Source organism: Tenrec ecaudatus, chromosome 2 (genome assembly GCF_050624435.1).
Source record: "Tenrec ecaudatus isolate mTenEca1 chromosome 2, mTenEca1.hap1, whole genome shotgun sequence".
NCBI classification, from domain to species: Eukaryota; Metazoa; Chordata; class Mammalia; order Afrosoricida; family Tenrecidae; genus Tenrec; species Tenrec ecaudatus.
This window is the reverse complement of record NC_134531.1, coordinates 158,012,090-158,038,414: the sequence shown is the minus strand read 5'-3', so window position 1 is coordinate 158,038,414 and position 26,325 is coordinate 158,012,090. Positions and strand designations below refer to the sequence as shown.

At 51.8% G+C, this 26,325-nt stretch overlaps 1 protein-coding gene across 1 annotated transcript in view; it reads right to left on the bottom strand.

The window, feature by feature from the left end:
- ABLIM3 (actin binding LIM protein family member 3) overlaps nt 1–26,325 on the bottom strand; it is a 143,686-nt gene that overhangs the window by 53,091 nt on the left and 64,270 nt on the right. The window contains exons 4-8 of the mRNA XM_075543154.1: nt 21,681–21,864; nt 19,701–19,813; nt 13,781–13,907; nt 8,714–8,807; nt 1,747–1,834 (exon numbers count right to left, since the gene is read on the bottom strand). Coding sequence (XP_075399269.1) covers nt 1,747–1,834; nt 8,714–8,807; nt 13,781–13,907; nt 19,701–19,813; nt 21,681–21,864 — 606 coding nt within the window. The remainder of the gene's footprint in view (nt 1–1,746; nt 1,835–8,713; nt 8,808–13,780; nt 13,908–19,700; nt 19,814–21,680; nt 21,865–26,325) is intronic.

Here is a 26,325-nt window from a genome sequence, read left to right as displayed (position 1 = left end):
GTACGACACACTGCTAGACAAGTGGTGACAAGGTTGCTTCTTACATACTCTGGACACGCTGTCAGGAGAGACCAGTCCCTGGAGAAGAGCATCATGCTGGGTAAAGGGGAGGGGCAGTGAACGAGAGGAAAGCCTCCCCTCAGTGAGACAGATCGACACAGTGGGCTGAAACATGACACTGGTGAGCCCGGTGCAGGGCCGGGCAGCGTTTTGTTTGGGGTGCACAGCGCCACTGTGGGTCGGAACGGACTCGATGGCACCTAGCAAGGAGAGCAGTTGGCAGAGGCCAGGGCTGCTGGTCAACATCCTACAAGGACACAGGACAGTGCTGCCACGCCTGAGAAACCCAGCTCGGGGAAGCTGGCCTCCTGATGTCGTGACGGAACTCCGAGTTGTGGGTGTTTGTGGTTAGGATACAGTTGATAGGAAGCCTCGCTCCGGGCCTTAGATCTGCCTTCAGTATCTCAGGCCTTAGATCTGGAGGAGGGGCCCTTGCTGCTGTCCAGCACAGACATCCCGGTGCCTCCAGTCATAGCAGCCAACGACCACCACCTACAGAGTGAGCATGTGTGCGACTGGTGGCAGGTTCACAGAAAGAGGACCGACCACTCCACTCTAGGCTGGGGAGCACCAGATGCAGGAAAGGGCTGTGGGACCTCAGGGCAGAAGTGGTACCCTCAGTTTTCGTGGAGCTGAAGGTACAAGGGAGTTTTATAAAGGTGGGCAGTGACGGAACTTGGCCTAGAATCATAGGGTTTCCGAAGGAAGGTGCCAGGAGAAAAGAAGTTTCTCTGAGGTATGCAAGCGAAGAATACGTCTCTGGAGGCAGGTGTTTGTTTACGGAGCCAGACACTCTCTTTGACAGACACCCGCCAGGTCCCATCCCTGCACAGCTCCAGCCTCCTGTCTCCCTGCTGTGTCCCAGCCACATGGCCGGCTCCTCTCAGTCCTGCCCACTCCATCGTTCCGTCCCCGCAGCGAGGGCATTCCATTCTTCCGCTCTTTGTCTAGTGACTACCCAGTCCTCCTGTGGATCTCACTTCTGGCCCTTCCTTAGAAACCCCTCCCTGTCATCTCCCCACATCCACTAGTGAGTGGCGGTCAACCTTCCTTATGCCATGATCCTTTAATACAGCTCCTCATGTTGTGGTGACCACCCCACCAACCATAAAATGATTTTTGTTGGTACTTCCTAGCATAAATTTGATAGTTATTAATCAGGCGACCCCTGTGAAAGGGTCGTTCAACCCCCAAAGGGGTCGCGACTCACAGGCTGAGAACCGCTGCACCAGAAGGTCCACACAGCCCTGTACACTTCTCCTTCATAAAATGTACCACGGTGATATGCTGGCATTTCTCCGGGGGCTATTGAGTGATGTCTGGATTGTGGGGATGTGGGGGCAGGACTATGGGTGGTGGGCGGACCTCAGCATCCCTCTGAGGTTGTGGGAGACGCTGCAGATCCACCTCCCAGTACAGGCAGAGTCAGGGGAGTCTGCCCACAGCACTGCCAAGGGAGTGAGCCAGCTGAATAGCGGCAGAAGATGCCCGAGAGGCAGGAGGCAGATTACGTGTCACTTCATATTAGCCACCCCAGCAGCCTTGCCAGTCCACCCAGAGAAGGATGAGTTCACTGCCATTTGGAGGACAAGCCAACTGCAAAGATAATGCAACACAGAAGGAGATGGCCTCTCCTTTCCAGCCCTGGCTAGTAAGACGCGGTGGCGCCGTGTCGGCTTTGCTTACCTGTGAGGTACATCTCCTCCCCTTCGGTGAACATCTGGTGGCAGCGCACACATCTGGCACAGGTTGGGTGGTAGTGCTTCCCTCCTGCCTGTAGACATGAACGAGATGAGGCAGGAGGTCAGGAGTTGGGCTGCCGCCCAGAGGGGCTGGCTGGGTGTGGACACCTCCTGGGTCGGTCAGGGATGCTAGTTGGTTCACCTCACGTCAGAGAGGATGGTGGTCGGGTGGACTTCCACCGAGGGGCGTCTAGAGCTATCTAAAAGCCCACAACCCACCAGGAAGCACGGTCGTTCCCCATCACGGGCCTCTGCCAGCCATGGGGGAGGGGTGCCCGGAACCCCACCCGTCTCTTTTGGCAGTGGAAAGGGGCCTTCAGAAGCCACGGGTCCATTTCAATTGCAGACTAGGAAGCAGTCTTGCTGGTCAGACACCCGGCATTTCCCCGAGTGTGGAACTGTATCACTAGTAGCGTTATGAGATCATTTTCGATGGCACAAGGGCCGGGCATTAAAGAGCGTTAGATGAATCAGAAAGAAGTAGCCCCTTCTCCATCCTCTTTCAATTCTTCTGAGGTTAGCAAGGAGGACATTTTAGACTCACACCAATGCGTCCTTTCTACCCCTGCGAACCTCAGCAGTCAGCATTTAAAGGAGAGAAGGCGTGATGTTGGCATTTCCATAAGCAACAGAATCTAATTGGACTGGCTTTATTTGTTAGTCATATGCAATATGACACACAATAGCATTCTTCCCATTACGGTCTTTGAGTTTTCTTATATATAAGCACTATGGATTAGGTCCCCCAGTCATGCTGAGCGCCCCAAGTACCTTCCTGGGAACTTGAGCTTATTAGCAATAGTCTCTTTAGAGATGGAATTGCTTGCATTGACTTGAGGACATATCGGAATTGGGTAGACGTGAGACAATATGACGGGTGTCCCCGCAAGGAGAGAAGAGACACCCAACAGATGGCAATGCAAAGCTGGCGGTGGAGATGGGAAGGAGCCCTGAGCCTGGAGAAGCTGGAGGCTGGAAGAGGCAAAGGAGGGTCCTCCCCTACCACCTGTAGAGGGAGCACGGCCCTGCCCACACCCAGAATTCAGACTGGTCGTCTCCAGATGGAGAGAATGTATTTCTGTTGTCTTCAGCTACCCAGTTTGTGGCACTTGGCGACTGCAGCCCTACACCAGGAATGCAGGCAATGAGCAAACAGCGCAAAGAGAAGTTAAAGTATTTGGTAAGAAGTAATACTCAGGGCCCACAGACCTGGCAAGAATTGTGAGTGGCACGTGAAGGGCAGCTGCCAAGGTGCACTGGACAAATCAGCGGTCAGAGGGAAAGCCAGGGCCCGTGGGACTTGTGACCAGAGGCTGGTCAGTCCCATGAGGGTTGCACCCAGCGGGAGCCTCCCAGGCTCTGGCTTCATGGAGTGTCCCTCCCTGTGCCATGTCCTGTCCCCTCCATTATTTACACGGAACGTGGCTTTTCTCGGCACTCGCCACTCCTTCTGAGGGTAGCAGGCACAGACCAAGGGAGGGTTGTGTCTTGCTCTCTGACACCTGGGAAGTCATGAGCAGGGTTGGGTCTTGACCCCGAGAGGACAGCCACCTAGAACAGCACTCATTTCCATGCTCAGGATTTTGGTAAATTCCGACAGTAAAACCCCAGCCCAGAGGACCTGATGATGCCCAAGAGCTTTAGTATGGCTCCAGAGAATTCTATCTGTGAGGGGCTTGTGGCTTGTTTGGAGGATATATTTTGCATATCATAGGGAAGGTGTGTGTGTGTGTGTGTGTGTGTGTGTGTGTGTGTGTGATGCAATCTTGGGGGAAACTGATGAAGATCTACAGGCTGTTAAAGGACCCCAAGCCATCGTTAGGTTGGTGCTAATGGATCCCTTCCTATGTGGAGCTCAAATGATATGATTAAGCTCTAGTTTTAAGTTCGTTTGTTTTTTTAAGTGGAGTGGTCAGGGGGTGGTGGTGAGGTAGATATGGACTTGCCTATTTTGGGAATAGTCTAAAATCTAAAGAGTCTCAATTGATTCCCTCTATATTAGTAAGCATTGGAAGGGGCAGGTTTTTACGAAAAAGGGAAGCAAAAAGACCCTCCAATCAATATCCCCTCTTTTCTCTGCCCTGGCTGTTTACATAGATGCCACCAATGAGCAATGTCCTTACCATCATCAAGCAAACTACTTTCAAACTTCGGAAGGAGCCTCCTGCTATTTTCCCAACTGGGGATGTGTGGGACTGATGCTTTTGTACCGTGACAAGGAGAAGCGGTTTAATTAGCAGTCTCTTCCTACTTGGTGTCTCGTTATCACCGCAATTATAGACCTGTCTTCCAGTGTGGCAACAGTGGCTGTAGCAATCTGAAGTTTAGCATCGGCTTCCTAAATGTCACAGCCCCCCCCTCGCCTTCCCCCCAGCCCCAACCAAAAGAAGCTGTTCCCGTCTCAGCAACCCTAGCCATGGATGGCGCCAGAAACCTTTTGAGGGAGGGGAGGCCGCAAGGGCAGCCTGATGCCAGCATCAGTGAGGGAAGACAAAACGTTGGTGAAGGAACCCCGAGAGAAGATGGCAGGCATTGGTGTCTGAAAAATCAGGCCATGCCGGCGAGGGCAGAGCAAGGCAAAGCAGATGAGGAGATGTAACGGCCTCATGAGTTCTGTCATCCAGGAAGGACCGACAGGAAGGGGAGTGACAAGGGTGGGCTGAGACAGGTGGAGAAAAAGGAAACGAAATGCGAATGGGTACCAGGCCAGGTCCCTGGATCACGCAGATGACTTGGCCACTAACTGGAGAGTTGACCATGAGAAGGGCCTCATGACCGACTTTGGGTAGCTCACAGACACGGAGAACGCCAAGGGGTGCACCTCTATTCTGAAGCACAGGGGTACCACAAATCAGAATGGACTCCACGGCAGCAGGACTTCCGTGCCGCAGGCAACGTGGTGGGTCAGCATTCATTTTCCTCGTCAACAGCCTCTCCCCCTTCTTCCCAGGTCATTACCTGTCTCCCCCACCCCCACCCCACCCCACCCCACCCCAGCAGTCCATATAGCTAAGAAGTATCATCGCGTTCCAACTCCATAGTCACAACTTTATGGCCTGAGGCTGTCCAGTGGGAGTCCGTCCCCAGATGTGGCCTGAGCTATTAGAAGACAGTCGATGTGCCGGAGCGACTGGTGGCCAACTTCCCTACCACTGCGACTCAAGCCAACAGAGCAAGGAAGGGAGCCAAGATGGTGACCAGCCAAGATGGTGACCAGCCAAGATGGTGACCAGTTTTGTTTGAGACCTGGATCCAGTTGTGTCCGAAGCCCGGAGAACTTGTGTGAGCTGTATTATGCGAGCCGATGCATTTCCTCTTTGGCTTGAGCCACTTTGAGTATTGTTTCTGCACATACAACCCAAAGGATATTCCCACAGCCATTAGGAACTAAAGAGCAGCCTTCTCCATGGATAGGTAAAGACTCTGACCACTTGTCAAGTTAGTTAGACATGGTACTGTTTGAATACACATCTGCTTCACGTCAACTCAGGTTTCTCTCGTGGCATTGTTCTACCTCAAAAGACCAAGACCCTTGGGTGGCTGGAGCTGGGGGCATATAGGCTACAAGAAAGAGTCCTGGGTACAGAGCCTGGAGTCCTAGACTTTAGCTCTGTTTCTCCCAGAGGCGACCTCGGAAAAGCTCCGCCTGTCTTGAATCTCACTTTTCTCATCTGTAAAATGAGGAGGTTGAAGTAGTTGATGGCTAACAGTCTTTCCCAGCCTTCTAAGGAAGAAAAAAAAAAAGAAATCAATAAGCCCAAGATGCTAATGGAACCTCGCACAAATAGAATCAATTCGAATCCAGTCACAACAGCTGCCAGAGATAAGGAGGCGCCCGCCATGCTCAACAACAGTGACACGTGGGGGAAAGGTAGCCACCACCAACAGCCTTTCAAAGCAGTTTGGGAATGCTGGGACAAGTTCCTGTCAGCAGCCCCATGGGCCATCGGAGTGGTTTCCTTCTTGAAAGAATAGTCAGAAATGGGTGCATAAGCACACGTGGTGAAGAAAGCTGATGGTGCCCGGCTATCAAAAGATATAGCATCTGGGGTCTTAAAGGCTTGAAGGTAAACAAGTAGCCATCTAGCTGAGAAGCAACAAAGCCCACATGGAAGAAGCACATCAGCCTGTGTGATCACGAGGTATTGAAGGGATCAGGTAGCAGGCATCAAAGAACAAAAATCATCTCATTGTGAATGAGGGGGCGTGCAGAGTAGAGACCCAAAGCCCATCTGTAGGCAACTGGACACCCCCTTGTGGAAGGGCCTTGGGGAGGAGACGAGCCAATCAGGATGCAGTGTAGCACTGATGAAACACAGAAATTTCCTCTGGTTCTTTAATGCTTCCTTACCCCCATTATCATGATCCCAATTCTACCTTACAAATCTGGCTAGAGAATGTACACTGGTAAAGACAAGAACTGGAAACACAGGGAATCCAGGACAGATGATCCCTTCAGGACCAGTGCTGAGAGTGGTGATACCAAGAGGGTGGAAGGAAGGTGGGATAAAAGGGGGAACCGATCACAAGGATCTACATATAACCCCCTCCCTGGGGGACGGACAATGGAAGGGTTGGTGAAGGGAGACATCGAACAGTGTAAGACATGACAAAATAATAATTTATAAATTATCAAGGGTTCATGAGGGAGGAGGGGGCAGGAGGGAGTGGGAAAAATGAGGAGCTGATACCAAGGGCTCAAGTAGAAAGCAGATGTTTTGAGAATGTTGAGGGTAACAATGTGCTTGACACAATGGATGGATTGTGATAAGAGCTGTATGAGCCCCATTAAAATGATAAAAAAAGAATAGTCTGCTTGTATGAGTTCGCATCCCACTGACCCTTTGCCCCACTGCAATTGGATGCTACTCCCCCATAGCACTGTAAGGACCCCACACACTGTTCCCATCAAGGTGGTCTTTCACTGGAGCCACCAGCTGTTTCTCATGACACAGTCCTTAAGCGCTCTGCTCCGACGGGCCTCGCCAGCCTTTCCCAAACTGTCCTTTCACTGCCAGGGCCCTCCTGGGTCCTTCCCACTCCTTGGACGGCTTCTCTTTTCCTTCTAAGACCTCAGTGCTTTCCACCACCTGACAGCTGGCTCCAGTCCCCGTGCCCCTTGGAAATCTTGGCGACCTTCTTGACAAGTGCTTTCGGATTGGGTCTCTCTCGGCCTGAGCCCTGCCCCTGAGCTCAGATCCACATTCCTCAGTGCCTTCTGGAACCCTTCTCAGGACAGGATGTCACTCACCACCCAGCCCAAAGGGCACTCCTCTCTGCTCAGATCCCCATGCTGCCCGCCCCACTTCCTCTCCTCCAGGCTTTGCCCTGGGATGCGATGTGCCTTCCATTTCCACATCTCCAACTCACGCTGCTCGAAGTTCAAAAGCTGGAGGCAATCTCCGTCCGAAATGTTGCAGACAAGGGACACCACGCTCCTCATTGCCACTGCTCTCGAGTCGGTGCTGCCTGGGCTGGGCAGTGCCTGCTCCCTGGCCTCCCGCTGCCAGTCTCTCCCCTAGTATTGGGCCTGTGCACCTTCTTACGGGCCGCCCTCATCAGACCACTCTCCCTTTGCCCAGTGATTTCGGACCAACAGCTCACGTTGGTATTACAGATCTGTGGAATCCGGGGCCCAGCTGCCTTTCCAGCCCTCCTGTGACGTGTCTCATCCTCCATTGCTTTCCCGGCCGCTCCCATGCTAGGTTTCATGCTGCAGGGTGTCCAAGTGCTCATCTTCTCTCTGACTCTCTACAGGGAACTCTCCACAGAGCAGTCAGACGATCTTTTTAAAAAACCACCATAGCATGCTGTTCCTTGGGTTAAGCCTCTCCACTGGCTCGCTCCGTTTCACTTGGTCTAAAGGACAAACTCATCCACACAGCCTGCAAAATACTATCTGATACGCACCACCTCCTCAGCACCCAGTTGATATCGTCCACCCACACTGGCCTTCCTCGCTCTCCCTCGAATGGGTCAAGGCCATCCTTCCCCCAGCCCCCCCACAAGACGGCCTCCTTCTCCTCCAGGCTCGGCTTCCATGCCAGCTCTCCAGGCAGTGCCTTCTGATGGTGTCTCACCTGCAGGGCCCAGTTGCGGCCATAGACACCTTGTGAACACACAGCTCCAGGCACCCACCACCCATCGGGCAGATTTGGCAGAATTAATGACTCAGCTCACGATAGCTGACTCAGCTGTCTGTCCCTCAGGCATAGTCAGATAGGAACAGAGAGAATCCTCCCCAAAGTCTGTGCATGAGTTTGCATTGAGTCAATATGAGAGCCCAATCGCTTCTGCTATTATATTTGTCCTTCATACGAAATGCTTTGCTGCTCCCAGTTCTCCCCGGGTGGTGGTGGTGGTCCTGAAGCAGCCTTTCTGTCCCTACAGCGTGTGGGGGAATGGCTGGGGCGGGGGGCGGTGGTGGCTGGCGAGTGGGGAGCTCCGGCAGGGTCTCAGCAAGGGCGCTGTGCTTGTCTGTCACAGGCAGAGAGAGCGGAGTCAGAGGCTGAGGAGGAGAGCTGTTGCCATGGTGATGGACCAGCCAAGGAAGGGCTTCAGAGCAAGCTGCTAGACAAGCTGGTTTTAAATCAACACATCACAAAATGCTTAAATAAGTACAATAATAATAAAAGCTTCCATTCTCAGGCAGGGATGTAAGAAAATGGTACTTGTTACCCATCCCAGAATTCTACTTGGGTTCTAGTCCAGGGAAGCAAGGGATTTTGCCGGCGCAGCAGTTTGGGAGCTAGAAATTATTTTGTCTGCCTTCTCCTGTTTGGGGTCACACTCAAGGCCACGTGGCCAGCAGAGGAAGCAGGGCCGGTGGAGGTTATGAACGACATGGAGTGAGTTTCTTCTTCCTCGACAAGGGCTACGGAGAGTCACAGGCCACCCTGCTCAGCACTCACCTCCAAGACCCTGCCACTGATGTACCGGTCACAGGTCTCGCATTTAATGCCAAACTGGGAGTGGTAGTCGGACTCGCAGTACGGAACGCCATCCCTGCAAGAGGAAATCCACACGGGAAGGGGAAGTCAGGGGGGTGGGGTGGGGAGGGCGTCACGTGGCGGGTTGAAGCCCTGCTGCCAGCAGAGGAGGCAGGGCCCACGCTAGAAGCACTTGGGGGCTGATTAAAAATGCAAACTCCCTAGACACACCTCAGACCTTCTCCTGGGGGGCAGGCTGGGGGACACTGCATCTTGGCAAGTTCCCTGATTAGAAAGGGACCCCTGGTCTGGACTGCTGGGGGGAGTAGGCTGTCCGTGCCCCTCCCCTCCCCCTCACAGTCCCCTTTACCACTCCGTTTGTTCCTTTACTCCAAAGGGCTCCTTTAAAATGTGTTTCACTGTATGTTAGAGCAGGTCATACCGACATAAGACGCAGCATTTTATCGGCCTAAGGGGGAACGGTCTCTGCCTTGCTTTCTTCCCAGGAAGGGCTCATGAGACTAGCTCTTTGTGTGTGTGTGTGTGTGCTTTCTGCCTTTAGAGGAAGCCCGCCAAAGAGATGGAGTGACACAGGGGCTGCAGCCAGGGGCTCAACCTAAACAGGGACCCAAAGCACAAGGACGGGGTGGGGTGGGGTGGGGTGGGAACGGGGTGGGGATGGGTGTCCCGCTCTCTTGCGCATTGGGGAGGAGCGGGTTGGAATGGACTTGACGGCACTGTCGACAACAACAACCACAACGAGGACCACAGGGACGGCCACGGCAAAGCTTTCGTTTGAATGAAGATTTCCCCCTGGCGTGAGAGGCTGATTGGCCTCTCCTGAGCCCCTTCCACGGGCTCCCTTGCAGCGCCCGCTCTGACATCACTAAGAGACATGGCTGGCTGTCCAAGACCTCTCCGTGTACCGCTCTCACTGTGAGTGTCTAAGGGGGGCTAACGGGCTGTTTACTCAGACGTGCCGCAGAAGAAAGGCCTGGTGAGGGAAAATCAGCCAATGGAAGCCCTATGGCGGCACAGTCACACCAAGACACAGTGACCACGCGTCAGAATTCCCTTGGCTTGTTCTTTCATTGTTGTTGTTACCGCTGTGACTAACAGCTGGTATTGCTTGCTGTTTGCAGCCTCTCCCTCTGAGAGTTTTGTAGAGGTGCGCTCATTTCTTTCTATCGCAGCCCTGTGAGGTCAGAAAGCCCAAGCTTTGGGCAGCTGAGTGCCTTGCCTCCCCTATATAACAAACCAACCCACTGGCATCTGGGCAATTCTGACTCATGGCGACCCCATAGGGCAGGACAGAGCTATTCCTGTGGGTTTCTGACATCGTAACTTTTTAGGGGATGAGAAAGCCTCATTTTTCCCCTATGGGGCATCCGGTGGCTTCAAACTGCTGACTTCTCAGTTAGCAGCCCAATGCGCTACCGCTATACTAGAGGGACTCCTTAATGACAAGCCTCAGAGCTGGGGTTCAAAGCCTGGAGGAGAAGCAGCAGAGATCGGGACAGCGGCCTAGCAAAGGTCTGGAGACGAGCCAGTGCCCACAAGGCAAGGAATTGTTTGTGAGCCCGGGAGACAACCCCTCCCAAGTCCTCCCACTGTGGGATGGCGGGTAACTTCAGGGCGATGACATCATTGCCAGGAAGCAGGGAAAGGGAGCCAGCAAAATTTGGGTGTAAATGCCAACAGAACCTCATGTGCACCTACGGGTTGGTGAGGCCTCTGGAAATTTGGAATTCGCACAATTGTTCCAAGCAGCAGATGATACTAGTGACCAGGCTTTTATTAGGTAGGTAGCACAGAGTCTTAGTTTTTGCACAATCCTAGAAGTAGCTCTTCTACAAAGGGTAGAGAGAGCTGCAATGGAAGGTCTTTGCTACAAACAAGGAAATGGAGGCTCAGTGAGTCGAGCCCCTTGCCCAGGTCATGCAGACCGGCTTCAACTGGGCATCGTGGTCAGCATCTGCTGGCAGAAGGATGAGGCGAGAGCTGTAGGTCATGCCCTTGTAAACCCCCATGTCTTCTCTTTTCTCTCTCTGCATGCCTCTGCTCTGGGTCTTCTCCTGCCCAGGCCCTTGCTGTGGCTCCCTGTGGACTGTCCAGGGTAGAGGGTGGCCTTTGAGAACAGCAAGTACCCAAAGATCAGGAGGAAAGGGGCAGAGGGAGGCAGGGTTGGGTGGGAGAGGCCTTGGTCCAAGGCAGGTGGGCTCTGGTGGTGAGACTCACGTAGACCATTGATTTGGGGTCCTTCACCTGCAAGGGGATGAGCCAGGCTGTGGAGAACCAAGATCTGGTGGGCAGTCTCGACTGGGGCTCCCTAAGAAGGCCCTCCCAGCAAACTCTTACCCTCAAGAGATTCTGACTCAGCCTCCAGGCTCGGCACTCCTGACTGGAGACTCCAAGGAGGGCACTCCCCACTTGGCAGGCTCGGAGGGAACGCCAAGCTCCCATTGGCATGGCATTCCAAAGCTCCCTGTGAGCTGACCTTGGCTCACCCCTGCAGCCAGACACGGCTCCATCTGAGCACACAGCTCAGCTGCCTTTAGCACTGGCTCCCCTCCCTCTCTGCCCTTGCTGTGCATCCTGCTAAATGCTTTCTTTAGTAGCATGTCTAAGTCTCTCTCTTGCTCAAGATCAGCCCCAATACCACCACCTTCCAGAAAGCTCTCAGAAAGTCCAGATTCTACTACCTGCTAGTTAGATGCCTCATTGGGGGGGTTGAGCCCACTCCCTGGTACCGCAAAAGAAAGACCTGGTCACCTGCTTCTGCTATGACCGCAGCCGAGAAAGCCACATGAGGCAGCCTTGCTCTGTAACAGGTGGGACCACTGTGAGCTGGGGTTGAGTCAGTGGCAATCGTTCTGATATTTGGGGTTTCTTGTCTACCTCTGACAGTATCCATGGCCAGCATCCATTTCCTCTGCTGCTGGAGATAGTAGATCAAACGCTAGGAAGTTACTTACCACCCCTTCCACGCCTCTGTTTCCATAGCTTTAAAATGGGAATAAATACCTCAGTGAGTAGTTATGGTAGTCTAATGTGACAGTGCACACAAACTCAAACCCAGAACCAGTGCCATCAAGTCCATTCTGACTTAGAGAGACCCTACGGGGCAGCATAGAATTACTCCTGGGACCGTAATCTTTTCTTTGGTTATTTTTAAAAACAATTTTATCGTTATAATTATCAATATAATTCCTGTACCATTCAGTTCAATGGTTTAAATATATTTGTAAAAGTTGTGCAATCACCACCACAATCAACTTTAGAGCATTTCTTCATCCAGTACCCATTATTACTAGCTCCCCATTAACTCCCAACCTCACCTGCGGTACTGAACTATTAATCTAGCTACTGCCTCTATGGATTATTTATCCTGGATTTCACATAAAGAAAATCATATTTTAAAAGACCCCAACAACAAAAAGTAAAACATAGAAAAACCTCAATCCAAAAGAAAGCAGAATAGAAACCAGAACAACTGTTAAAAGGGTCAAAAGTGAAAACAAATGATAACATGCTAAATTGTAACCCAACTCCTCTGCCGTAACCCACTTCCCATGCACTTTGTCAATAGTCCACGGGCTTTCAGTGGAGGGTTAATCCCATGTGCGGACTCTGTAAATGCATTCTGGGCTTTCACTGTCATTCAGAGCTTTCTGCAATGTGGGTGCTCAGAATTTAATCTCCAATGTGATTTCCTCTTCTGATCTTGGATTTTATTATTTGCAATCCTTAGATCACACAGGCTTGCGTGCTCGTTCCATGTGGACTTAGCTGACACCTCACTTAGATGGATGCTTATTATAAGACAAGCCATTAAGACCCAGATGCTAGCCGGTACGGCCTGATTTCTTCACCACACTTTGCTACAGTACCTATATCTTCCGTGGCCACATCATGAGGGTAGTATTGAGCAGGGCCATATGGTAAAAACTAATTGTTCTTAGATTAGGGTTTATGATTAAGTGTAAGGTCAAAATCCATTCATGTATCTAAAGTTAACATATATCCCTGGTTCCCTTTAGAGGCAGCACTATCAGCCTGCTGAGAAATAATTAAAGACACCTCCATGAGACATTCGGCAATTCTAATAATAATCTCATTAATCTAGCCAATGGTATACATTCAAAAGTACTATTGAGACCAGGAAGGTATACATATGTAGGAAAACTTTTTAGATTAAAATATATGGGAAGTTCCCTTCTACAGGTTACAAACTGAACACTGTTTAAGAAAGTAATGAGGGTTAGACACAAGGCAAAAATGCTCATTCACTAAGGCAAAACTATGTATGCAGGACTAAGACCTATTACCCCCTCCCCCCATAAAAAGGCTGTAAAATTTTATGGGAGCAGACAGCCTCATCTTTTTCTCATGGTGTGGCTGGTGGGTTTGAACTGTCAACCTGTTGTTAGCAGCCCAACACGCCACCCACTATGCCACCAAAGCTCCTTCATTCACACAAAACAGTAGTAAGTTCTATGTGCATCATAAAAGCTCAATACATGATAGCTAATATTATTATCAAGAAGCCCTAGAGGTGCTGTTGGGTGAGCAATGGACTGCTAAACCACACGGTTGGCAGTTCAGACCCACCAGTTGCTCTGCCAGAGAAGGACGAGGCTATCTACGCCCATAATGACTTACCACTTTGAAAACCCTTTATAGGGTTGCTAAGAGCCAGAATGCACTCGATGGCAAAGGACAGTGTTATAATCACTACAAAGTTAAGGCAATACATATATGATTGGGCATGGTGTCCGCCAGCTGTAGGAAGAAGACAGGCAGGGCTCTGGGAGGGCTGGTAATAAGGGTCTGGAGGTGATGAGATGGTGTGAGCCTTCTTGGAAGCAGAGGGGAGCGGGAAGAGAAGGAGCAGACATTTGAAGAATGGAGGTGAGCCTCTCAGGCGGAGAAACACCTGAGGGTGGAGCTTGGGCCAGGCAAAGATACCACTATGGCCAAGTGGGGGGCACAGAATCCGAAGGGAGTGGAGGCTGGGGATTGAGGTAGGGGCGATGTGGGGAGACCCACTTGCTAATGTACTCCCCGGTGAGAATGACACTGCAAGTTTGGCATTTGAAGCAGCTGACGTGCCACTGCTTGTCCAGTGCCAGGAGCGATTGGCCGTGCTTGATCTCCTCCTTGCAGCCAGCACAATCTGCAGAGACAAGAGGACGTCATAGACCCTGGATCCACTGGCCATCATCCTACGCTCCTTGAACATCATTCTGCCCACAATTACTCTCACATGCCACTGCCACCTGTCCAGACCCTTGGCCAGGTGAGAGATAAGGAGCCCCTCTGTGGGAGAGAGAAAGAGGGGGCCCATCAGGGCTCCTACACACAGCTCCCGTCCATCATTCTGACCACTGTTCCCCCGCAGAGGACCCACCCTACATAGCCTCTGCCTGGTCCTGAAATTGCTCCTGCATCACAGTGCTCTCCTTGTTAGTACCGCTGGCCCTCACTGGGAGCCTGGGGATGGGTATCATCTCCAGATCGACTGAATTTTAACTACTCTCCAGGTCATTTACAAGCAAGCAAAGTCTGAGAAACACTGCTCTGGTGGGCAGGGCAGGTATGTATATATTTCTTTCTTGCTCCTTGGTGAGGGCTGTGCCTATGTTCTGTGGTTCACTCGATTCCATTGCCTAGCACGGTGCGTGGCACATAGCAGGAACCGGAGGCATATTTGGTGAATGAGTATGAGTGAATGGACCTCGCAGCATCCAAACCAAGGCTAGGCTATATCATATCCTCCCCACCCCCCAACATGTTTATATGCCAAACATGCACCTCCCAAGTGGCAAGGATTAAAGTAAAGTGTCTTCTGAAATTGTCCCAAGTCAGAAGGCAGCCTCTCTCTCTCTCCCTGTCACCAGGGAACTTATGCTAGGGCAACAAAAAGTGGAGGAGGCCCCAGCGTTCTGCTTGCGGCTCAATGGGCGTCTCGGAAGGGGCAGGAAACAGAGCTCAAGTCCAAAGTACTTGGGAGATGCTGGGAATTCAGGCCTTGAGGACCGGATGACCCACTTTAGAGAAGGAAGAGGCCATGGGCCAAAGTTTACCAGAGGACAAACCCTCCTGATGGCACCAGCAGACGGAAGGACACATACATCTGTGCAGTGAGGCAGTGCACATGGCTAGGGGAACCCAGAGGGAAGCTGGGAGTCAGTCCTAGTCTGTGAGACTAGGGAGGTGGTGTGTCCAGCGGGCTGGGGGAGGCTCTGGGGTGCTGACGAACAAAGTCTTCATGTGCATCCTCCGCCACAGTTATTCAGCCTCAGTCCAAGCCAGCGATAAGACAGTTCTCTGATTGCAAAATACTTCACGCCTCAGGCCTTCCATTGGGAGCTGGTGAATAGAGACATTTGGGTTTTCTCTTTTTTTTCTTTCATCTAGGATAAATGCCTCCCTCCAGTAATTGTGGCTTTCAGAGTGTAACAGTGTAGCTAGGTCAAGGTCACACCTCCCCTTCCTTTTCTACAGACAGGCAGGCATCTGAAGAGCCGTGCTCAGGCTCCATGTAGAAGGAGCTGAGGGCTGTGGACACCTGGATACACTCTCCTGACCACAGACTAGGTCTCTGCAGGCCTCCTTGTAGGGCTTCATAGTTCTCTAAGAGTCTGAGGTCATGGACCATTTGGTTGGATTTCCCACTGCACACAGGAATCACCAGCATTCTTGGTAGATGGATGGGTCTCCTCCTTGGGGTTCCACCGCCAGCAGCTTGCTGCTTCTTGAGGAGGCCCATTTTGCCTTTTGTAATAGGTCTGATTAAGAATGTCTTCTTTTAATGTAGCTGAGATCTGGCTCCTTGCAACTCACCCCTATTTCAACATAACCAAGAGCACGCCACCTCTTTCCCACACAGCAGCTGCTTCAACGATTTAAAGAAAACGGCGGTTTCTCCCTCGCCTTCATTCCTTGGACTTCATTTTCCTTGCTTGCTACTGTCCGTGGGTTGTGGATTTCCAGGATGCGGGTGCGGTATTAGCCAACAACGTGACATTTCCCTTCCAATGAAGCTTCTTTGAGTAGGCTGCTTCTGTTCTTGGCCATCCGTCAGTGACGAGTCCCATGCTGCCGTGGATCAGCGAGATGAATGCTGCACTGTGTGGTCGTGCAGTGCAGTAGTTATGAGGTTGCACTGAGGCCAGGCTGCCTCGTGGAGAAGTCCAAGGCTCCCAGCTTCCTCATCAGTACCATGGGGACAGTTATTGATGCCATCGTTACAGTGCTGGTGTGAAGAGTGATGGAGACCAGGCCTCTGAGAACTTGGCAGGCCTGTGCCCAGCAAGTGGTGGTGGTTAGGAGTCCTCCGCTTCTTAAAACTTATTTTCTGGGCAGTCTCCGAACTCAGATCTGAGGCCAGCAGCAAACTGCCTGTCGTTGGAGCCCTGCTGGTTCCTCCTGGGAAACCTGGCTCACCTTCTCCACGGAGTTGTCTTCCCATGTGCTTCCCAAGCGGCTCTCCTTTGTACTGGCTTCATGGTGATCCGGCCATTTCTCCCCTCTCCTTCCTCCTTTCACTCCTGACCTCCAGTGGAGCATCAGACACCCCCCACTTCCCAGAGCCCTGGGTCTGGCGCAGTAAGTGAAACCAGCAAAGCCACACCCTGCCTGTCCTGTGTTGGTCTCTGCATACTCAGCTGTCCACTCCTCCCATGTTCCCCTCCATTCCAGCTGGTAGAAAGTTTGACGCCACCACCTGCCCCCACAAAGCCTTCAGTGTATTACTGAGGCCTCTAAATACCTGTCATTTTTAGCTTGTTCGACTTCACTCTTCATTCACTTAGATCAGCAAAAATAAGTCAAAGCTGGGGGCAGGGCTGTGAATCACAGCAAGCGCCCCACCTTGTTTAGGCAATGAATACCAGAACACAGGCCCCTCCCAGCTAGCAAGTCAGATTCCGACTGCTCCGCTTGCTTGTCCGTGGACTTTGGGCAGGTCATGTATGCTCTGTGAGCCTTCGTTTTCCCATCTATAAAATGGAGAGGAGAGTAACTTCTCGCATGGAGTTCTTATAATGAGTAAATGAGCTGTTATCCCTACAACACTTATTGCAGAGTCTAGCAATAGTCGGAGGCAATCAATTTTAGCAGTGGGAGTGACGGTGATGGTGGTGATGGTGGATGTGATGGTGATGTGCTCGTGAGGACTGGAGGTGATGATGGTGGTGGAAGTGAAAGTGATGGGATGGGGAGCAGTGACAGTGATGGTGGTGACGGTGGATGTGATGGTGATGTGCTCGTGAGGACCGGAGGTGATGATGGTGGTGGCGATGATGGTGGTGGAAGTGAAAGTGATGGGATGGGGGAGCAGTGACGGTGATGGTGGCGAAGGTGGTGATTTGATGGTGGTTACGATGATGATGCTACAGATTATTTTCAATGAGGTCCATAAGGAAACCTTCCTTCTTTCTGTGGAAACAGGATGATCTTCTCCTGACAGTTCCCGAGTCTTCTTCTGGGTCTCTGTTGACTAGTGATGGCTCCTGTGTCTCCAGAATGTCTTTATTCACTTTCAAGGTGGGCTGGGGAGCTGAACCTGCCCCCCTTTTCCTTTTAGCAACCTTTCCTGCCTGGCTTTGGTTCCCAGTTCCCCTTGGGAATGCCGAAAACCCTCCAACCTCTCTTCAGGCCAGGAGACTAGCTTGCCTTTGCAGCCTGACCACTGACCACTCTGCAGTGGAGACCTTTCTAGCAAACACACGCCCTGCAGCTCCTGCAGGCGATGTCTTCTTTGAGGATAATACTCGGTACTCCTCCTGGAAACTGCCCATTGGCTCACTTCTTCCTGTTCCCTCAACATCATAAACTCCAGTCCCTTGATCGACTCTTCCTTCTCACAATTGGGGTGGAGACAGTTGGGGACCTCAGACCTTTTTGAACAGGTCTGATTAAGAATGTCTTCTTTTAATGGAGCTGAGATCTGGCTCCTTGCAACTCACCCCTATTTCAACACAACCAAGAATACGCCACCTCTTTCAACGATTTAAAACCAACTGCGGTTTCTCCCTTGCCTTCATCCTGGGACAGTGACATGTCCTGGAGGCGTTCCCACACAAGCCCCAGTCCCAGTGGAGGGAAGGCTCCACTCCTTCGAGAGTCCCGATGGACAGTCATCAAGCGGCACAGCGGAGAGAACCTACGATGGATCCAGACATCTTGCTCTCGGTCGTCGTTGGTTGACTGCTTCGTTGATTAACTCTGAATGCAGGTCGACCACGCCCTCCACTTCTGTTTGGCAGGCATTTGATGCGCTCCAGCTTGTGAGTTCGACTCCTGCAGTCTAATTCACATCTGCCTCCCACAACACCTCTGCAAGGGAAGAAAACAGCAGCGGCTCCACCCTCTTTTACTGCTGGGTAAACTGAGTCCCAGGACCTGTTTTGCTTCACACAGAAGCCGGGCAGCTCCCGGATTCCCAGCAGGCCTCTGTCTCTGTCCTCCCCCAGGGTCCTGCGGGTGTCTGGCTCCTCTGCAGTGTCTCAGCGTCCGGCCTGGCGGTCCTTCTGCGTGACGAGTCCAAGGAGGGACAAAGCAGAACCGCGCCAAGTCCTCAGCCACCTTGCGATGGAAACCGGGTGACGGCTGCTGAGCATCCCCAAGGATGCAGAAGGAAGAGCAGGCCTGACTCAACTGAAAGGAAGGTTGCGAGAAGGAGCCTTCCCACAGTGGAGGGTAATGGGACTCCCGGGAGCCTGGCGCTGCTGACTCGGGGCTCTCTGCTCAGCCCCTCAGTTGCAGGCAGGCCTAGCACGCTGACTCTGCTAGTGCTGGGCCGGCAGACCCCTCCTGCCCGCCCACAGCATGGGCATGCAGCACAGCAGCCTAATGGCTTTTCATTGATTCCGCCCTCGGGCCAGCGAGTGTCATATAACATGAATGAATGATGGAGTGTGCTGTGCTGAGGTCCAGGGGGCAGGGCTACCTGCGGCACGCACGCGCAGCCGGCAGCTCACAAGGGCATCTGAGCGCAGAGGGTTAGGCATTTTCTCTCTAGCTACACTGGAGTGGAGCGGACCTTTCACAAACCAGAATGCTCAGCCTGCTCAGTTCTTCCAAATGTGCGTGATCAAAGCTAACATTTTCCGTGGCCTGGTCTAGACTCCCTTCCCCCCTATACCGTGATTCTCCGGTGTCCCTCATACCATGAGGTTGATTTGGGCTCACAGCGGCCCCACAGATCAGAGTGGAACTGTCCCTGTGGGCTGAGAGACCCTGAATCTCTACAGGCATAGAAAGCCTCCTTTTTCGCCTGTGGAACCGCTGGTGGGTTTGACCCGCTGACCTTATGATGAGCAGCCCGATCATAACCTCGGGGCCACAGGGCTCCGGTTTGTTTATTTTAGGTATAGCAAATGAGTCCCAGGGAGCATGCTCACTAAGAGTATAGATTTCTAGATCCAAGATGGGCCCAGAAAGCTGTTTGGACAGGATCCCCAAGCCCTGGGGCGCACATTCTAAAACACCTAGGCACAGCCTGTGGGGTTCCCCCACACCACCTCGAGCTTCCCTTTGTCAAACAAGTCTGAAAATCTCTGTGACAGAACTTGTGAGAACGGAGACGCACTAGTGGGAGAAATCCTTGGCCCTCTCTGGGAGGGGTGCTGTTGGGAGCCTGGATCCAGGAGAGGAGATAAGACCAGGCACTCAGCTCATCCCAGAAGAGAGTGCCCACATGGTGGACCAGTGGCTCAGGCCATCCCTATTCAGGTGGGGCAGCCGGTTGTCCCTGTGTGGGTGATTGGGGGTGGGAGGGGCATGGGGAAGCTCATTCTGTGAGGCTGGGCCATCTGCTAACTGGGTCATGTTTCAGGTGTCCTGCAAGGGCCGGGGGGGCGGGGCGGGCAGGGGACCGGCCCCTCTTACCTAATGTCAGGAACAGGGGGTCCCAGAGAGACAGTACCCCCTTACAGGAAGGTGCCCAGTGGGGAGAACTCACGGCTTGGTCCACGGATCTTGATGGGCTTACTGCTGGTCATGGACTGGGAGCATGTCTGGCACACACACTCTTTCCCGCTGAAGGTCACCTTGTCTCCAATGGGGAAAGGTTTCCTGCGAGGAGGAAGAAGGAGACTCAGCACTGGGCTCCTGAGACCTCGGGGGCTGTTGGAGTCATGACGGCACAGCACCTTGGTGAGACCCAGAGCTGCCTGCATCACTCAATTAGAGGCCAGGAGGCCAGAATGTAAGGCCTGTTTGGACCATTTATATGACTTTGACCCTGAGAAAATCATGCCATGTAGCTGTAAAATAAAGAGGTTCCTGTCTCCTCAGCGAGCTCTTCCTCCTGCCTGGAGGGACGGTCCCCTCCCCGCACGGCCTATCCCATGTCACGGAGCACTCAGTCTATTCCCAACCTTCCTAAATGTTCTCCCTTTCAAGGTCCAGCTTATTAACATCCCCTTCCCGCAGGGAGCCCCTGAGTCCGCTGGGCAGCCTCTTCCTATCCTCCTCCGTATCTGTGCAGCTTGAGTTCCAGGCCCAGGACTCCACCTGGACCACGTGCCAGCTTCCCCAGTGGAATCATAATGAATTCCCAGCATGACCCATGCATCGATGGGCTGCTGCTCTCAGATGCAGCTGGGGATGCCTGCTGTACCGATGGAGCAGTAGCCGCTGGCACAGGCTTCTAGTGGCCCTACTGTCCTGGTACTAGCAATATGCGCCAGTGGAGGGAATGCGGGGGCGAGCCAGGAGAGCCACAGTGGTGAAGGGCTTGACAGAATCCTGACTTGCCGCCCACCTCCCCTTTATCACAGAGTGCCCCTACCATGCTAACCTCTGAGGGGCCGGGGCCCCGGGGCCCAGGTTTGAGAAGAGGAATGAATGAGTTCTATTTTCTTCCACACCGTGCCATTCCAGGCCCATTTAGAAATTCTTTGTTCGTTCCTCTGACTGGCCACTGGCTGGTCGTTGTCCTATGGCAAGCACAATCAGTCTATGGAATTCTTTCCTCGTAGGGAAAAAGGAAGGCCCTCAACAAGGTGGACTGACACCGTGGCGGCCACAGTGGGCTCGGACGCAAGAACAAGTGTGAGGATGGCGCTGTAGGCGATGCGGGCACGCCGGGGTCCCTCCATGGATGTCTGCTAGCCGACCGAGTGAGTGAGAACAGAGGGCTGGGGCGTGGGCTATCCACCCCTAGAGAGATCTGAGGGAAGCTAGATGACGGCAGCTAGGATGACAACAAAAATGGAATGAGAGCACACCCAGTTGTGCGCCAGCCCCTGGGAAGGCCTTCACATCCTCTCGCGGATCCTCACGGAGACCAGTGGCACTGGGGTGCCTGTGATCCCCATTTGGCAGATGGGGAATCTGTGCAGCACCGGGCCACGGTCACCATGCCAGCATTCGGTGGCGGCACAATGGAGGAAGGCTATAAACAAGGACCCAGTAAGTAGTATATATGGGTGAGGGACCCTGACCCAGATCTGTGGATGCCAGCTGAGTCCGCCAGCCTACCATAGCCACTCAGACACAACCTCTTGTTGGGGCTTGAGTGGTGGACTGGGGGCGGGAGGGGGTATGGTCAGATCTGCTTCTATGACGAGCGGACAATGGCTCTACATGAGACCGCACTTGGAAATTAAGATTTATGGGCTAGACGATTTGAAAAAATAATCTGAAAACCTGATTTAGAGCAGTGTCTCCTTAAGTGGGTGACACCCCCCCTCGGGTGCACGGGAAGGACCAGGGGGGCTGCAAAGCAGATGCCTACAACTTTATCCTGGAGTAGGGGCTACAGAACAAAAAGGAGGCAGTGAGTACATTTGGGTTTTTTTCTTTCTGAAAAGTCGGCAGAGGGCCAGATAAATTTGGGGATCTAAGGTCTAGATTCTAGAAACCCAAGTGTCCAGTAAAGCCTATGAACCCCAGGACGATGAGGGGTCCCGCAGCCCCAAGGTTCCCTCCTGCTCACCTGCACAGGCTGCACACGAAGCACTTGGGGTGGTAGGTGCGGCCCAGGGCAGAGATGACCTCGCCTGTGATGAAGTCCCGGCAGCTGTCACAGCGGGTGCCATAGAGTTGCTGGTAGTCCTGGGTGCAAATGTACTCTTGGTTCTTGAAGAAGAAGCCCGACTGGGCCAGGCCACAGCCACACACTTGGGGAAACAAGGAGGCAAAGGGCAGGTTGAAGCCAGGCTCTTGTTGGAGGGAAGGGCGGTGTCTACGCCATGAGTGGTCATTGGATCTCATGGGCCTTTGGGACCAGTGTTTCTCAAAGATCGTCTCAGTGACCACTGACATCCGAATCACTGGGGGAGCTTGGTAAGAGGCAGATGCTTGAGCCAGACACTCTGGATGTGGGCCCAGGCATCTGCATGTCAACTCACTCCCCAGGTGACAGTGCAGCACACTGATGGAGAACCTCTGACGCTGTACAAGCAAGTCCCTCAGTGAATGGATGGAAAGGGGAAGATCCCGGTGGCTCACCTAACTCTTCATTGCTAGCAGTTTCACGAACCATCCCTTTAAACTTACCCGGGCACTTCCCGTGTGTCTGATCCTGTGCCAGTGCAGAGCACTGTGGGGACCACATCCTACAGATCCCTAATTGGAGACAGCTTAGGATGGCAATGCGAGGGGGGACTGCATATTTACAACCTGTCGCCAGCACAGCAGAAAGGGGTGAGCTGTTCCTAAGCAAGATTGGCGAGACAGAATCCCCCCAACTGTGTGCAGGGAGAAGACCACACCGAAAGCTGTCAGGTACCACAGACTCAGGGCCTGGCAAGGAGAGAGTCCCCCGGGGGGGAAGGTCCTGGGGCACTTGATGTACACTTGAGGAGGGACAGGATGGGCACAGGAAGTTGAAAGGCGCATTCATGTGGCAGTGGGCTGGGGCAGGATGTAGGGGTGGAGGGTCCCTACAGGAACATGATATTCAGGCCAGTTGGAGGAGAGCTTGAATGTAATTTAGGAAGGCCAGACTTGTGGGACACGGAAAGGTCGTGGAGATTCCTGGCCTAGTTTTTAAAAGCTATCGGGGCGGTTTGGGTGGAGGCTGGATTTCAAACATACACAAAAGCAGAGAGAAGATGATAAGAAGGGGCAACCCAGCTTTAAAAATGATCAACTGCCTCGGTGGCTTCTGAGCAGTCAACAAATAGCCAAAGGTATTTTATGAAATCTCTTGTGGACAATATAAAGACAGAGGACAGGCGGGCAGGGACTTTGAGGTGTCTGCACAACTGAATCCCAGGGGCCAACCTTCCCAAGGACTGAGAATTGGGGGGAACAAGCGTTCCCTCTGAAAGTTCAGTTATGAAGTCAACACATAACAGCTGGAGCAGGAAGAGCCAGCGGCCCTCCGAGTGTCTTGGGCCAGCTGGCACAGGATGGCCCAGGCAGGAACAGGGATGCAAGAAGTCAACGGAAGGGAACTGGGCCATGCATTCAAGTTCCGGGACCAGCTCCCCTTGTTCTGAGTCTGTGTCCTGCAGGCTTTTGTTCGCCAAGCAGACGCTGATTGTTGACTTTCTGAAGAGGCAGCCTGTGGAAAGAGGAGCTGGCCAGGCCATAAACAACTGGTTCAGCTGCGAGTTCCAACTCTTGTTGTCCACTAATCAACAGGCCCTCTGGCTTGATACATCGGCTTCCCAAGCACTTTGTTCACACAAGTCAGATTTGCAAGAGTGGTCAAGGATGGGGAGACCAAGGAGATGGTCTTCAGTCAGCAAGTTTGCCCACCACACCTGAACTGGGGTGACATTACTCCAGTAAATACGACCTCACTTTGGCAGGGAAAGTTGTTCAGCAAGAGCGGGTTAAAAAATGAGAGGAACTTCCAGGTGAATAAATGCCAGGCATATTTCATAATTATTTGTTCACCTCTGTGGCCTTCAAGGGTCAAGCAGAGTGTGGGCAGAGGAGGGCAGCTTTGGCAGGCAGGGCACAGGGAAGACCCAGTGGTCTGGGAGCCAGGACTGCAGGTGTTGCTTTCTGACCTCTCAGGCTTTTTTCTGCTTATTCGTAAAACAAAGAAGCTCAACTTGAGAGGACCTGTGTTTTCTTTGGGAACTGAGATTCCCTGAGTCTATCAGGAAGACAGCTTTCTACAGGGATTACCATATGCCTAAATATTTTAAACTCAGTGTGTAGCGCAGTTGGAGACCCAGGGAGGCCACCCTGTGGAGAGAGGCAGGGCACATGAATGGGGTGGCGGTGGAAGGTGGGAGGTGGGGCAGGTTTCCTCTTCCATCAGGACCCATGAAAATTCATCCCATCAAACAGTACCTCCTCCGGAGGGAAGGCTGGGCCAGAGGACAGGCTGTTCTGGGTTACACAGGTGGCCGATCGATTGACTTCAGGGCTGTGGAATGAGTTAGGTCATGGCCTCCGACCTTGTTGGAAATAGCTCCTGTTTTCCCCCTTCTTTTCTCTCCTTTGTTTCACTTGCCAGCTCCGCCCCCAGAGCCACCTCTCCCAGGGAGAAAGCCAGGAGGTCCTTAGAAAACTTGGAACAACCAGTCCCTCCATTTCCCCTAAGGAGCTGGAGGAGGAAGTGTTTTTTGGTAGTAAGGACGTAAAGGTTGATGAGAATCTCAGGGTTCCTGGAAGTATGGTGGGGGACTGGAGGATGAAGAGAGATGTGTCCACAAGGCTGAGCAGAGCCAGGTGCTCAGAATAACAGGAAGAGCTTCCGTGGGGGTTTGCAGGCTGGAACTGATGAGCGGCTCAGACAGCCGGCACACTCATTACTGGCGTCGGAAAGAAGCGCACTGGAAATACAACCGTTAGGAGGAAGCCTTGCATCCAGCTGTGCCGTGCTGCCCCTGAACCTTGGCGCAGGTCCTCTCCGGTCACTAGGTTGCCGGTGACTCAGGGAGAGCGACTTCAGCTTGCTCAGTGACCTTCTCTGTGAAATGCCCAGGCTGGGTGGCAACTGAGGACTCTTTCCGTTGTGGGAGTCCAGGATTTTGTCACGTGATTTTGTCGATTTTAAACTTTTCGGGTGAGTCTGAGTTTTAGGAAACGTCCAAGTCACAAAGGTGGCAGGTCCCCCGAAGGTGATCAAATTCATTGTTGAAACAGTTTCATTGTGAAGTACCCATATGTTATACGCGCAGTAAATGGATAGAAGTATAAAAGATATGAAATACAGGCCCATGTGCCCACAACTCGGGTTGGGAAATCGAGTATTACCAGCCCTCGGAAGGGAGCTAGGTCTCTGGTCAAGACGATTTTGGGCGGTGTTGCTGAGGCGCTGAAGTCTTCCGTTGGAATGTAGCTGAATTTATCTTCCCTTTGCACCGTCAGTGTGTTATCCACACACGATACTATGTGTCTAGTCTTGCCTGTTTTTAACTTTATATCGATGAAACCATTCTGCATTCATGCCTGTGTGCTTGTTCCCTCCTCCTCTCCCCCATTATGTCGCAGAGGGGGGGGGGCAGGTCTCTGTGGATCATGCAGTTGCAGTCCATGCCTTTTCACTGCTCTGCAATATTCTGTTGTCTGGACCCATGACAGTTACTCTGCTCCATTGGGCACTGACATTTGAGCACACAGCTGCGCTCTTTTGCATGTGGATAGCCGGTTGTCTCAGCCTCGTTTATAGACATGACTCTTTTTTCCTTATTAGGTTAGTTTGGCACTCGTTGAAAATCAACTGACCATGAATGTAAAGAGCTCGCCATTCTGTTCCACTTGATTTTTACATATCTGTCCTTAAGCCAAAGACTATCACACTAGTTTATTATTGCTTTGCGATAAGTTTTGAAATTCCCAAGTGTGGGTCTTCCAACTTTGCTCTTTTGTAGCTTTTTAATAAGTTTTCAGTGAAAAAATTGCGAGCCCTCCCAACTTCATCTTCTTTTCCAAGATTGTTCTAGCTATTTTACTTTCCTTGAATTTCCATGTAAATTTTGGGATTGGCTTGCTAATTTCTGTTAAAAGAAAAATCAAATGTTTAACAATACTAAGTTTTCTAACTCATGAACATGGGAGTTTTCCCCATTGATGTAGGTCTCCTTTAATTTCTTTCAATATTTTCTTGTAGAATATTCATTTTATATGTCTTCAACATTTTTATGCATCGATATTTATTCATCTTGATACTACTGTAAATTGAATTATTTTCTTAATCATTTCTAATCATTTAAAAATTAGATTTCTTAAAATTTTTCTGTCACCTGAAAGTAGAGATAGTTTTATTTTTCACTTTACAATTATGAATGCCTTTTATTCTTTTGCCTAGTTGACTTGGCATGGACCCCCAGTACAATGTTAAATAGAACTACTAGTAGGCAAGAACATCCGTCTTGTTCTTATCTTGTAGAGGTTAGCATTCAGTCTTTCACTATTAACTATAAAGTTACCGATAGGTTTGTCATTGTTCTCAAAATATAACTTTAAAAAAACATAATTCTAATTTGACAGTTTTTCTTTCAGTGCATTGAACATATCCCACTGTTTCATGGTTACCTTGTTGCTTCTAAGAAGCTAAAACCTATTTATCACTCATATGTAGAAGATCTTTCTCATCTCTCTGGCTGCTCTTAGTATCTTCTCTCATCTTTGGTAATCTGCAATTTTATTATGATGGGGTTTATTCTGTATTT